At 36.8% G+C, this 14,796-nt stretch overlaps 1 protein-coding gene across 2 annotated transcripts in view; it reads right to left on the bottom strand.

The window, feature by feature from the left end:
* MPDZ (multiple PDZ domain crumbs cell polarity complex component) overlaps positions 1-14,796 on the bottom strand; it is a 163,831-nt gene that overhangs the window by 23,042 nt on the left and 125,993 nt on the right. The window contains exons 27-32 of one of the 2 annotated variants that reach the window (XM_045563965.1): positions 11,536-11,634; positions 7,975-8,137; positions 5,482-5,678; positions 4,266-4,357; positions 4,028-4,118; positions 1,810-1,890 (exon numbers count right to left, since the gene is read on the bottom strand). In XM_045563965.1, the coding sequence (XP_045419921.1) occupies positions 1,810-1,890; positions 4,028-4,118; positions 4,266-4,357; positions 5,482-5,678; positions 7,975-8,137; positions 11,536-11,634 (723 nt within the window). The remainder of the gene's footprint in view (positions 1-1,809; positions 1,891-4,027; positions 4,119-4,265; positions 4,358-5,481; positions 5,679-7,974; positions 8,138-11,535; positions 11,635-14,796) is intronic. The other variant, XM_045563964.1, reaches the window with a different exon arrangement.

The raw sequence follows: 14,796 nt of genomic DNA, 5'->3' as shown, positions 1-14,796 counted from the left end.
AAATCAAAATCAACACTACAAAAGAATATATGTAAAATAATTATCTTATTTTTTATTTTTCTAAAGATAAGCATAAACTGAGATTTTTTTAAAAAAATTATTCATTATAAAGTATTTATACATTTAAATGTTTCATAATTAACAAATTATAGAGAAATGATTGCACTGTTAAATACCATAAACTCTGACTATAGGACTTAGGAGGAAAAAATACCTATGGCCTGAAATCAGGAAGGGACAGAGGAAGATATTATATCTCTTAAATGGCAATAGAATGAGTTATCCTGGAATTGAAGTGTATGGACTTCTTGACAGAAAGGGCAAAAGGCTTTAATGATTTCTTTTCTTTTCTCTCTGTCTACAACAAAAATAGCCCATAATAAGGACTTCTTTTATATGTATACTACAAGACTAAAGCAATCCACTTTTTATACGGTTATCTATTATTGAAAAAAAAAACAATCAATATAGACAGAGTATTTTATTTCAGGGTATTTTATTTCCCTGAACACTTAATAAAGTCTGATCACGTGCCAGAAATTATGCTATTTTTTTTTTTTTTTTTTTTGAGACAGAGTCTCACTCTGTTGCCCGGCTAGAGTGAGTGCCGTGGCGTCAGCCTAGCTCACAGCAACCTCAAACTCCTGGGCTTAAGCAATCCTACTGCCTCAGCCTCCCGAGTAGCTAGGACTACAGGCATGCGCCACCATGCCCGGCTAATTTTTTCTATATATATTTTTAGTTGGCCAGATAATTTCTTTCTATTTTTAGTAGAGACAGGGTCTCGTTCTTACTCAGGCTGGTCTCGAACTCCTGACCTCGAGCGATCCACCCGCCTCAGCCTCCCAGAGTGCTAGGATTACAGGCATGAGCCACCGTGCCCAGCCTAAATTACGCTATTTTATAATCAACTCATATAAGGTTTACAATTACTTAAGATAAAAGTACTAACAATATTATAACCTTAAATATCCAGCTAAGGAGCCTGAAGCACAGAAAGATCACACAGTGTATCAAGTTTGTATCTGATGAAGCGAGGATTCAACCCAGACAGAACAACCCCAGAGCTCAGGCTCTTAAACACCATGCTGCGTTGCCTCATGGCTGGAGAGTGGTGTATGGACCACTCTGCTTCTTTCTGTCTACAGCACTTGCTGCAAATATCCTCCTGTACCCCCATCCCATCTCCTCCTTTCTTCTTCTCCTTCCTGAGCACTTTGCTGCTCTTTCTGCCTATATTCTTGTTCATCCACCATCCACCATCCACCTGCTTTCCAGCATGACCCTGAAGCACCTGAAAGCATTTACATGTTTCTGTTCAGCAAGTGGTCTTTTGAATGTAAAGATCAGATCTTTTCAAAGAAATACCTCACTGATGTCTATCAAAACTTCTAGCTATATGAGCTTTCCTTTTTATAAAAGACAAAGACTATAACTTCTATTTCTTTATTTTTACTTCCTCCATAGCAAGACCTTGATAAATGAACCAAGGAGAGATGGCTAAATTTCATACCTTGGAATAATCATGAAAGGAAAGGCTGGGCCCCTGCTAAAGTATCAATTAATACAGTGTTTCTCAAACTCAAGTGTGCATTAGAATCACCAGCCAGGCTTATTAAAACACAAACTTCTGAGCCCACCCTTAGCGTTTCTCCTTGAGCAGGTATGTCTGGGTGGGCCCAAGTGTCTGTCTTTCTAACAAGATCCCAGGTGATGCTGATCTGGAGACCACACTTTTGAAAACCAGTGAACTAGAACACTGGACTGAAGGTACTCACATCATTTCATTCCAATTTAAAGCAGATTTACCTTGGGAAGCTCCAGATGTTGCACATTTTTAAATGAACTGAGATCCACAGCTGCACCAGAAGTAGTAATACTTGGCTCCGTCTGACAGAGGGAAAGAAAAGGCAAAAAAGGCAACTGATTATTAGGTTTTTTCTTTTTTTTTTTTTTGCTTTAATGTAAGAGCCACTTAATCAAAATTATTTCATATATTATAATTCATTATTACTATTTTAACATTTTATGGAATATGTGAACATTATATTCTCTTCAAAATACATACAAGGTATGACTGGACAACAATTATTTTAGAGCACAGAGAGACCAAGTGGCTCTGGAGACTGCCTGGATTTACTCCACAATGAAATCTAACAGCAACCCAGCTACCAACAGTGACACTCGCAACCGAACACCAGCACAGGCCCCATTCATCGTTCTTTACTGTGTTAGTTACCAAGTGAATTTAAAATTAGTAAATTAGTTCAGTTTTACCTGAACATTGTTAAAATATGTCATTTCCTTAAGGGATATATTTAGTACAATTAGTATGAAAATAAAATTTTCTCCTTTATAATCTAGACATCTTGAATAACTACCTGACTCAGTTTCACATCAGGAACAGTTAGAAGGAGACAATGATTTGTGTACTTAGGTTGTGTATAAATAAGCTCTATGTTTATATATTCACTGGGGGAAAAGTGTTTCTGTTCCTACACCTTCCCCTGCTGATAATCACCATGGCTCCTCTAATTTCAAACTTTTTACTTTCTACTACTTCCTTTTATTCATCTTATACAGGGAGTCAAAGTTTTTTCCAAATCAAAATAAAACTTCCACCAAAAACCCTCTTAATTCTTTGTCACCCTCTATCCACTTCCCTCTCCCTCCTTAATTTCTTTTCCATCATTTGCTTTCTGAAAAACCACTAAATAATCTCCTAATTGTCAAATCCAAGGGACTCTCTTTAACCCTTTTCTAATTGGACCTCTTTGCAGCACTTAGAGTGCGGAATATACACTTTTTCCTCCAACATACTCTCCTGGTTTTTCTTCATCCTGCCTGACCCCTCTTTGTCAGCCTTCCTCCTTATTGGTGATATTACATGGTTCTGACCTCGCCCTCTTCTTCTCTCCAAATGCTCCCCACAGGCAAGCACCTCAGCTCCCGTGGCTAACAAATGCCAAATCCACATCTATGGGAACTCATTTCCAAACTCTAGACCAAATGTCCCAATGCATACTTCTCTGTCAGCCTTTCCAACAGGCACTTCATTCTCAAGCTGCCTAAAACAGAATGTACTATAGTTTTGTAAATATCTACTACTCTTTTCTGTCTTTTCTATTTTGGTGAAAGACGTCACCAAGCCAGATGTCTGAAAACCGTGTACACCCTGTTTAATTCACCAGTGTATCCTCAGCCCAAAGAACAGTACCTGGTACAAGGCAGATTACCCAGGAAATATTTGTTGGATAAATAAATTCTCAACTACTCAAAATTTTTCCTCAATGAGTACATTTAGTTGGGGATGAAGTACTATCAATTTGAGTTCTAAACCTCTGACATAACCATCCTCTCTTCTCTTGCCTTAGTTCAGGCCCTCATTATCTTTCTCGTGAATTATTCCAATAATTTTCTTACTCCCACTACCTTTAACTTTTTTCCCCTGCTACCTCTGATTTTTCTCTACACTACTCCTGGAAAAGTTTTTAACAATACAGTTCTCATTTTTTGAGCCCTAGACTGCCTCAAAGACAAAGTTGGCACATGTTAGCCTATTAATGTTTCTCACCCTATCCCCTTCCTCAGTGACTCTCTTCTTACTAGTCCCATTCTTTACTCTGCACTGTTCATTAATGCTCTATAATTTTCAGTTCCCTGAACTGTCTAGAGCATCCATGCCATTCCTCACTCCAAGCTGGTAATGTTTTTGCCCCTAAATCTTCCAGTGCCTACTTCCTATGTAATGTCTTCCATAAGGTCTTATTCTCACTCTCTCTACAGAGGCAGAACTGACAACTCCTATTCTACCTCCCTATGTCCTATGCAGACTACAAGTAGCCTTCATGTATGTGGCATTCTTATTTACATGAGTGTCTTTTTGTACTAGATAAACTCCTCAATGGCCAAAGTTATAACTTATCTACTTTTGATATCCCTCTAAGTGTTCTATAATTGGTAACTGAATTAGTAAGGGGTACAGCAATCAAATCTATCCACAAAAACAAACAAAAGTGACACATACCTCCTTATTTTGAAGATTCTCTGAGGTAGAAGGCAAAGGTTCTATCGTATTTCCAGGACAGACAGCCATTTGACTCACTGCATCTTTATTTCTAAAAGAAAAAAGCATCACATTCTCTAATCTCAAAGGCCTAGAACTACAGCACTTACATATTTATAAATGCTTTATTTTCATTCAAAAGAACTCAGAGTCAAAATGCCAACAAGTATTTGGTAAACCAGCAAAACAAGATGCTTACCTGATAAATATTATTTTTACTTTAGAAGGGGCACATTTAATGATTGATGAAGCATTCTGATGACTTCTTCCATATAAAATTTGACCATTGATCTGTAAGAAATAAGTATCATTAGTTAAACCTGAAATTCTAATTTCATAAATTATTATTCTATCTAGCCAATGAAAAGCACATTTTTTTCTTCTTTTAAAATGTTATATGTATTTTCTTCCCCAGAACATGAACCTGACTTTTGATGGTAAATAAAGTTCATGTTTATAGCCAACATTAAAATGACATACACAAAATCTAATATCCACAAACTGCTGGTAAAGAGGCACTACTTGGACCATCTGCAGGAGAGAAGACAGCAAACCTCCTGGCAGGCACAGGGCTTCCAACATGCTCTGCACAAAGTAAAGGCTCTGTGGAAACACCTGTGACCTGCAAAGCCCATTCCAGGAAATCCCCTGCCATCCCATTTCCCAGTTAGTCTCAAAACTCATGGCCTGGGAATAGGCCAATAGGAGAAGCAATGCTGAACAGATTCAGGACTTAGGCAGCAGTGTGTGCCTAGGCAGCACAGTGCCCAGTGCAAACTGCCAGCTTAGTCATCCAGTCATTTAGCCTTTGCTGACTGAGCCTCCAGAGTCAACAGAGAAACACGCTTGGCATGAGTTAGAGTATAAAGGCAATGTAAAGACATGTGGATTCCAGCCTGCAGGAGGCAAGGACAAACATCACAAGCAAATAAAATTCTAAACAGTATAATGTATCATCCACAAATTTCCTTTGTTTGTTGGGCTGAGTTACTGCTTTTGCATTTAGCCTTAACCTCGACCCCACCCCTCCTCACCCCTATCACTTCTCCCATTAGTGATTCAACTTCCAGAATGTCCAGTGGGTCAGCTTCATTACTGGGGAATGATTGGTCACTTGGCTTTTCAAAAACTCCTAATAAAAATGCAGCAGACAAAATAAATGTTTTTGAAGTGTGATCTTTATTACTGTCTTGGAGCACAAATTGTTTCTGGTGCTACACAGTCATGACCTTTTAATGGGAACATGGGCTTAGCAGAGATTTGGTCTAGAGCCAAATTTGCTGCAATGCATCTATTTTATTAGGCAAGCAATAGTTTTTTCAGTCACCACGAGGTCTGGGTGTTTTTCTGGAAGTTGATGATTCCACTGCACTGATACAGCAAGGATAAATTTAAAATTTTCCACAAGAACTTACCTCTAGAAGCTCATCTGCAATTTGCAATCGACCATCTTTTCCTGCTGCTCCATTTGGATCAATTCCCACTATAAAAACACTCATTCTGGATCGGTCTTTGTTCCCAGCAAGACTTAGACCCAAACCGCTACGACCTTTCTCCAGTTCAATCATATGTAGCTCTCCTGTTAGGGTTCCATAACGCTCTCTGATATTTTCTACATATAACAAAAACAAAACATACATATTTAAAGTTAATTCACAAACAAATGCTTTATAATGGAAGACTATTTAGTTTTATCTCAAAAGGGCACTATCTGTACCAAAATGTAATCTTTGGCAGTTAAAAGCTAAATAGACTGGCCACCTGGGTATCAGGCCTGGTTTCCTAGAGTACCCAAATTTTGAGGAATTTCTTTGCATCTAGGGTGCAGAGAGCATAGTGCCTGATTAATCAGTTCACCTTGAGGTGATTAGGCCCAGGAGAAGTAACTCACCTTTATAAAATCCCAAAAGACTATGATTAAACCAGAAATTTACCTTATCATTTGCAGAAGAGAACAGAACTAAGGCATCCAGACTATTTGTGTGTACTGATCAGTGGGAGCCTTTCTCCTATAGGAAAATCTACATTGTATATCACATCATGTTGGGCAGTTGCTGGTACATATATCCAGAATGAAGGGAATGGCTTTTCTTTTTGCACAGAGCCAGAAGGCTAGGACAAACTGATGTAACTATCCCACTTTTGGGACACATGTCCTAATTAGATGAGCCATTTACATCTCCCATCCCACATCTTAAAAAGGTATAGTCTGTTGTCCACCCCTTTTAATCTTAGAGGGCAAAGGCTCCAGGTAAGTGACTGGCCAGCAGCCAGTACTGCCAGCCATGTGAGTGAGCCATCTTGGAAGTCCAGTTCAGCTGAGCCCACCACCACACCTTGATAGATTAATAACAACGTATTGTTTTAAGCCAGCGGTCCCCAACCTTTTCAACACCAGGGACTGGTTTCATGGAATATAATTTTTTTATGGACCGGGAGGCTGGAGGAGAGGGATGATTTGAGGCTGATTCAAGCACATTACATTTATTGTGCACTTTATTTATATTATTATTATATTGTCACTTGCCACTCACTGATGGGGTTTGGATATGAGTCTGCAAGCAACTGATTTGTTATGGTCTCTGTACAGTTAAACCTCTCTGCTAAAGATAATCTGTATTTGCAGCCACTCCCCAGCACTAGTGTCACCACCTCAACTCCACCTCAGATCATCAGGCATTAGATTCTCATAAGGAGCGCATAACCTAGAACCCTCGCATGCACAGTTCATAGTAGGGTTCGTGCTCCTGTGAGAATCTAATGCCACTGCTGATCTGACAGGAGGCGGAGCTCAGGTGGTGATGTGAGCAATGGGGAGCGGCTGTAAATAGAGATGAAGCTTTGCTCGCTCACCTGCTGCCCACCTCCTACTGTGCGGCCCAGTTCCTTCCAGGGGTTGGGGACCACAGTTTTAAGCCATATTTTGGGGTAGCTCAATAATAGAAAACTGAAACATCTCAGTTCACATTTTCTTCAGAGTACATTCTGGCCACCTTGATTAGATTAGCAGTACGCTCTAATATCATTGATAATAGACTGCGAAAACTGCAAACCACATGGCTAATGTCATGCAAATTCTACATTTATCCTTAACAGCATCAATTTCATAAATTGCCATCTCCTGACTCCTTATAAAATCTAGCAGTATGACTTTTATAGTCTGTACTTTTTAAAAACATGTATTGTCATATTCTTTAACGACATAATTAGATTTTTAAAATAAAACTTTCAAAACAATGAAATTTATGACTTTTGGGTATATTTTTAATATTTTCCTATAAAATGGTTTGTTTCCATAGAAAACAGAGACACCCCATTTATCCTAATAACAGCTGCCTTTGAATGATTCCCGTGCACTAGGCATCGTGCTAGCACTCCTCAGACATTATCTAATTTAACGTTAGCAACCTGAGGGAAAAACTGGGACTTAAAAAGAGAGAACAACTGGGCTAAAAGTTAGAGGAAGTTAAACAACTTAGCAAATGACAAAAGTTTTGATCTCCACAATTATACTATGTTACCCTCCAAGTACAGATAATACCAGAAGTTCAAGGTTTAATATCAACAATAAACAGATTTTACAAGGAAGACTCTGAGGCCAAGAAAGTGGTACTGACTTCTTCAAGACCACAAGGTGGTTGATCCAGTACTAGCTTTTGAGACAGTGCCCTGTCCTCTTTAATTCTTATACATTAACAAAAAACGCACTTTTAAAGGAAATGAAGAACATGATTTCATGGCTAAGGAATGTATGCTGTATTCCAGCAAACAATAGCATGTTTTGCTACACAGAATTGTACTACATATCACAAAAGTTGCAACATATTTATTCATCCAGGGTAGCTTTGAGAAATTCAGAGCTATTTTAATACCTCTTGTAATTAAGTACATAACAAAAGACAACTTACTCCAGCTGTAATCAAGCTCATCCTCTTTGTCCACCTCTTCTGAGATACTGCTTGAAGATGACTGTGCATGGTCACTGCCCATTTCTGCAAATGCTGAAGGAGGCGGTGGGGGCACGCTGCACAATGGAGCCTTCTCTGGCTCCGACTCCGACTGACTGGGAGCCTGTGGGGACAAGAAGAATGCAGTGGGTATGTGCAGTTCCAGGAAGAAAACTTCAAGGAAAAGAAGTAAGATTATAATGTCAAAAACAAAGACTGACTTTAAAGTATCTAACAAATAATGGAATGTTCACATATACAGAAAATGTTATAAAGGATTCAGGTAAAGTTTAAATACACTAAACAAAAAAGTATCACAGCACAATTCATAAACTGCTATTTGCTATTTTAAGCCAATCAATTATTCAATTTGAAGGCTTAAATGACTTAAAAATGAGACAAACTTTCCCTTTTGGAAAAAAATTTTTCAATCAAAATGTAGCATAAATATGCAGGGGTTCTGGGCAAGATTTTCAGGGTCTAGAAAGGTCTTCCAAGAAACTAAAAAAAAGAAAAAGAAAAAGAAAGTTATCAACGAAGTTGCCCTTCAAAGCTTGTTAGTGAGAATATATATGAAGAATTCTTTATTGCTACCTGAATCCTCTCTCCAAATGATTCTCTCAACAAATCCAAGAAAATGAGCATTACACATGCAGGCTTATGTACCAGGGAGCCAGTCTGTTAGCACAGAGCACACAGCCTCAGATCTGAGGGACAGCACCATCTTTCCCTTGCCAAGGTAGCTTGCAAGGTAAATTAGAAAACATAGGACCATACTTCAGACAAAGCCAAAGTGTAGCATACTTGCTGTCACTCGAGACCATAGGTCTTATTTCAAAAAACAAAAAAAGGATTTGGTATTTGGTATCATCCAGTTCTTATATTAATATTATAGATTATTAAACAGAAGGTTAGAGTTTGAAAGATCTTTAAGTAACTGAGTTCATTTTATTCATTTTGCAGATGAATAAAACCTTTTGAACCTGAGGCCAGGAGAAGCAAAAGATTTTGTTCCAAATCACACATTGGCAAAACCTTTTGAGCCTGAGGCCTTCTCCTGAGGCCAGGAGAAGCAAAAGATTTTGTTCCAAATCACACATTGGCACTAGACTTCCTTTTGCTTAATTCTCAATCCAATGCACTTTCCATTATACCATGTTGTCTCCTGCAATTTCCACAGTAAGACGGTACTTAACTCAATGGTCAGGGACACCAGCTAAAGTTCTAATCTTTGTATGAAGCTGTCCCTGATGCCTTGAACCTATAGTTTTCCTATCTTTATTTTACTATTTGCTTGTTGTTTTGTTTTTTCAAGATAGGGTCTCACTCTGTCGCCTGGGCTAGAGTGCAGTGGCATCATCATAGCTCACTGCAACTTTGAACTTTCGGGCTCAAACAATCCTCCTGCCTCAGCCTCCTGAGTAGCTGGGATTACAGGTACAAACTACCACCCCTGGTTAATTTTTCTATTTTTTGTAGAAATGGGGTCTCACTCTTGCTCAGGCTGGTCTCAAACTCCTGATCTCAAGCAAACCTCCCGCCTTGGCCTCACGAAGTGCTGGGATTACAGGCATAAGCCACTATGCCCAGCCTTATTTTACTTTTTTTCTGTATAAAAAACCCTCTGACATAACTTATCTTAATTTATGTTTATATCTAGAAAAAAATATTATTATTTTTTAAAAAACCTACTTCTTTTAAGAACACACTAAGGGATAGGCATGCACAAATACTTAGGAATTATTAATTGGTGCCAAGAATCAGAATATCACAAATTATATCTCACACTAAAACTATTTGACAGTGAATGTGATCTTTCTTTGATAATTCAGAAAGCACTAAATTTTCTGGCAAAGCAGAGAACTGGTTGACAGAGACTTAAGAGCAATGGATTTTCAGGTAACAGAATCTGCTGTATTAAAATGCTCAGCTCACACATCATTGGACAAATAGATAAAAGTTCTAGTGCAAATGAAACCCTTATCATCTTCCCAAATGCTGTGCTGTAAATCTCTCAAATTAATAATGTACAAATAAAAATGAACAAACATAAAAAACTCATTTGATCCAATAAAGTTTCACTAATCATTGTAAAGAGGAGGGAGTATGTACTAAAGAATTTTTCTGGTTAAAAAAATCTACTTCTCTTTAACAACAGAAAATGCTAGTAAGTATGAATTCAGGCCATTTCATTTTTAAAAAGTAGAAGAAAATCGAATTTAAACTTCCTATAGTTTTAACAAATCTATAGATGCACATTATATAGATCTTGCTGCATAATTTTCCTGAGCTCCTATTTTCCTTAAGAACAAACAAACCCTGCTTATCTAAAAAAGTGTTTGGGATCTTAGGCACAACATTTTCATACTGTGAGTAAATCAAAACGGGGCCCTAACCTAACTGACTAATCATAAAACTAATATAAGCCTGTATTTACCTGAGGGGCAATTAGGTGTTCTATCTTACTATGCCAGTACCCTTATTCTCATCAAGATCATGTGTACCTGGCTCATTACTGGCACTTCTTAAAATTTATTAATGAAAATATAGCTCTTTAGCAAAGATCATTTTAGTCTTCATTGGCAAAAACGCAAAGTGTGCTTGAAATCACTCCATGCCACGTATGTACGGATCAGGGACAGCACACACGTACAGCACACTGTAACACACCCACTGAAGAACATATCACACAGAGACAAACCTTAAAGGGAGTGGGAGCAAAAGGGTTAGTTGGGGAACAGTGGAAGATAATTCTACTTGAATTCTGTAATTCCTACAGTAATAGAAAACATATTCCTTCAGATATAGCATCTTTGGTTATCCATATTACAATAACATGAAATCTGATGAATATTCATAAAATGTTTCCTGAAAGAAATTGTTGACAGCTTTTTTCCTTTTCATGATCAAATTATGGTATATAAATTCTTGTAAATTTTTGTTTTAATTTTGGTTTTATAATTTCATCAGAATATGAGAATATCCAAATATAGATTTACGAGCATTGAAACAGTTATGTTTCCTGATTCAGGCATTTACATGGATACGCTTTATGAATATTCAACAGATTTCTGCATGCACACGTACACAATTATTTGCAGAGTGAAAAACTCACGGGAGAGCTTTTATGACCTCCTTGCAGAAGTCTGAAAAGGATTTAAACTAATACAAGGTTTTAAAGAAGAAATTATACGTGAAAGTAGTTCATATATTTGGCCAACTAACAAAAAATTAAATATCAGAAAATTTAAATCACATCAAAATGCAGAAAAGGCACTGGACTCATGATTCTCCCTTACTTTTCAGAAGGGCCATTTAATTTCAGCGATAAAAATGAATATTCTCTGGCAAGAAAATGTGCTTAAGAAAGGATTTGCATGCCCACTCCAAACACACAGCCGTAGTTTTTTTTTTTTTTTTCCTGCCCAAATGTAGTAAATAGTGAACTGGGACAAAGGCACAGCAGTAACAAAGAATAAAACATTTGCAAAGGCAATGGCAAGACAATGGGCATTATCCAACCTTGTCAGCGTTGAATTGTAGAGAGTCAGCAAATGGGTTAGTGCTGCTGAAGTTGTACTTAGGATAAAGGTTGTGCGGCAAGGAAGGCAAAGGGGATTTCTAAAAGGAAACATAAGAGGCGCTGAGCGCAAAAGGAAAGTATTTAAAACAACTCAGTTTTAAGAACAAAGTACTTACTGGTTTTAAAAACTGTATGAAACAAGATCCTGTCAGATCTAGTAATCAATGGCAACATCTTAAATGGTCTGGAACTAAAGATTTGTCTCTAATGACCTGAATGTACACCTGAGCCTAAATCAGTCCACAAACCACACAGAAAACTAGCTTGTCAAGTTGATGCCAAATTGCTTTTATTTTTACTGAATGTCTTCACTATCATAGATAGAGGCACATACATTTTGCTGACTTTATATATTAATATATGCTTCATGCATATCAATAAATGTGTTTAAAAATTAAAACCACAAAAGTCTGCATTTACATTTAAAAGCTAATTATGTTTTTTTTTTTTTTTTAAATAGTCTATCTGTTCCAGAATGCAAATTAAACATCTGTCTGCTAGTTTACTGGTAACCTTCATTATTCTTTTCTTTCGTTTCCCTGTAAGGAAACTTTTCATACTTTGACTAAGGGGTGGGGGAACCTGTGGCCTTCTGGATTCTCGAATACGGCCTTTTGACTGAATCCAAACTTCCCTGAACAAACCCTTTTAAAGTTTGGATTCAGTCAAGGGGCTGCACTTGGGGACCTGGAGGGCCACACGTGGCCTTGAGGCCCCAGGTTCCAGGAGGGAGTAACTGTCTTTTTTAATTCAAAAAAAAAAAAAAGCAAAATCAACAATTTGTGAAGAAATGAAACCCTGTACAGTGGTGTTTTCTCTTTCTGCCCACTTTTTGTGGAGGTAGAAACATGGAGATTCACATTTTTAAAGAATTTCCTATAAAATTTCTCATATTATTGGAGAATTTATGAGGCTTTGGATAATATTTGAAGTCCTGCCTTCGAGTTTTCCTCCTAGGTTTTGTGGCTCGCCTGTAATAATCCCTGAGCCAGACTGTTAGAGTTGAATATACATTTTAAAGGCAGGATGACTGCCAGATACAATTTAGCATTTTCATAGTTAAAAAAAAAAGAAAAGTAATTTCCTTAGCACAATAAATTCTTCTTCTTTTCACACCCACTATCTTTTTCTTTTATTGACTATATCTTTCAGGGGAAATTGCAGACATTTAAAATTCATTTTGGCTCTAATTAAATGTTTGTGTTACTTCTCTCTATAAAAAAGTCCCACTGGCAGGCATCAAGTGTAGAGAAAGGTTGTCATGTGACACCACCCTGTATGGGAGAACACTCTGGAAAGACTCTATCCTCAGTACGCCTGCACTAAAGCTTATGCCACATTACCCTTTCAATCTGCTCTTCTTGCAATGTTTTTCCTACAGAGGGAAGACGGGAAAAAGAAATGGGCACAATGACATTTCTGCTCATCTCAACTTTCTCCCTGCTTTTCAGTTGAAAATGTCAACTCCTGCTTTACCAAAGTGAAGATCACAAATGCCAAGGAACAGGACCATTTATTTATTAAGGTGCAAGAAATGACTAGAGAGAAATGACAAACATATCTTAGGCAAAATAATTCAATGCTATCGATTGTAGAGATTATTTCTAATCCTCACACATGGGATTTTTAGGTTTCAAGTGTCCTTTATAATTCTGTAGCACATAAGAAAACAAAACTATAATGGCAAGAAATGGAGTATTTAAAGAGAATTTTAGCTTTTTAAAATTTTTATTTTATTTCTTTTGTTTTATTTTTTTAATTTGCAAATCTTATAGGATTAGAATTTGGCCCTGATAGTAGAGTATGAAAGTATAGCACAAGCATAGCAGATGAAATGGTAGATCGCTCTATTATTAGGGAACGATTTATAGAAACAGATTATATTTCTTATTAAATTATCAGTGACAGAATTTCTGTTTATAGTCCCAAGGCCTGATAAAAGCAGAAACATTATTAATTAAGAAGCAGCACAAAGAAGAGGAAAATATTCTCCACCCCATTAATGGGGCCAGCTTTCAGTTAAACAATGTGGTCAGACTGAATTCTGTGAATGGTCAAACTGGTAGAATTAACAGGGCTGGTTCTGGAAACTTCTGATTTTTGAACAGCCTATAGGCCAAAGAGACTGACTGGCTTTTCAGCCTATGTATAAGATTTCCTAGAAGCTTTATCCTACATCTACAAATAAAAACATTTAACACTGAGAGACTCTCAAGTATGCGTACTTGTGAGTTTTTTTGTTTCAATTACTGGAGATGTGATAGTTTCCATAGGGAAGTAAACCATTGAAAACAAAGTACATTTCATTTTAAACGCAAAATTAATTCTAATTTCTCAAAGCAAAATGAGTATAACTTGACTAAACATGTCATTGTAAGCAAGATTTATCCTGGAATAATTGCTATAAATCAGGTGTCATTATACCTCAGATAGTAAAATAGGAACATTTTCCAGGTGTATAAGACAATATCTTCTCAGCTCATTAGAAAACATGAATGACATTGAAAGAAATGTTTGTAGCTTAAGTTTTTAAAGCAATATTGAGAATCACTATTCAGCAATTTATATTAATAGTATTATCCCAAATGATGTAAAAGTTGGAAATTAAAAATAAAACAAAAAAAGGAATAAAACCCACCCACACACAAAAAAATAGCTTTAACTTAACAGCCATTTACCAGCATTATCATGCTGTGTCTATGTTTAACACACAAATGGAAACAAATGTAAAAAGATTTATAGTTATTTGAACAAACTGAATAGCATTTGTAAAGAATGCAGCATGATGCAGCCCTACCATTTGGCAGATTTTCTATCTGAATGGATAATTATTACCTAACAATAAACAACTGAATGATTAAAAACTGCAGATGTGAAGATAACTGCTTACATTAAGAACTACTAAATTTATTCCTTACAGTGAACTCGGACCAATTACACCTGTCTTGACAACAAAAGGAAGGACCAGTAAGATAAATCTGGTCACTTAATTTATATTCCATGGAATAGAATATTGATAAGTTACTTTGATAGATCTCATCTACAGAGGAGTCTGCTACTTTCCTTCCATCATTTGAGCATTAATATATTAAATTCTTAATTTTACAATTAAAATTAAATATATCTATGTATAAAATTACATATTTTAAGTTTTAGAAGATGCCTTCAACTTCTCTCATATATGTTGACATTTTTCTTTT

This window comes from Lemur catta, chromosome 10 (genome assembly GCF_020740605.2).
Source record: "Lemur catta isolate mLemCat1 chromosome 10, mLemCat1.pri, whole genome shotgun sequence".
Taxonomy (NCBI): domain Eukaryota; kingdom Metazoa; phylum Chordata; class Mammalia; order Primates; family Lemuridae; genus Lemur; species Lemur catta.
This window is presented reverse-complemented; position numbering and strand designations above follow the sequence as displayed.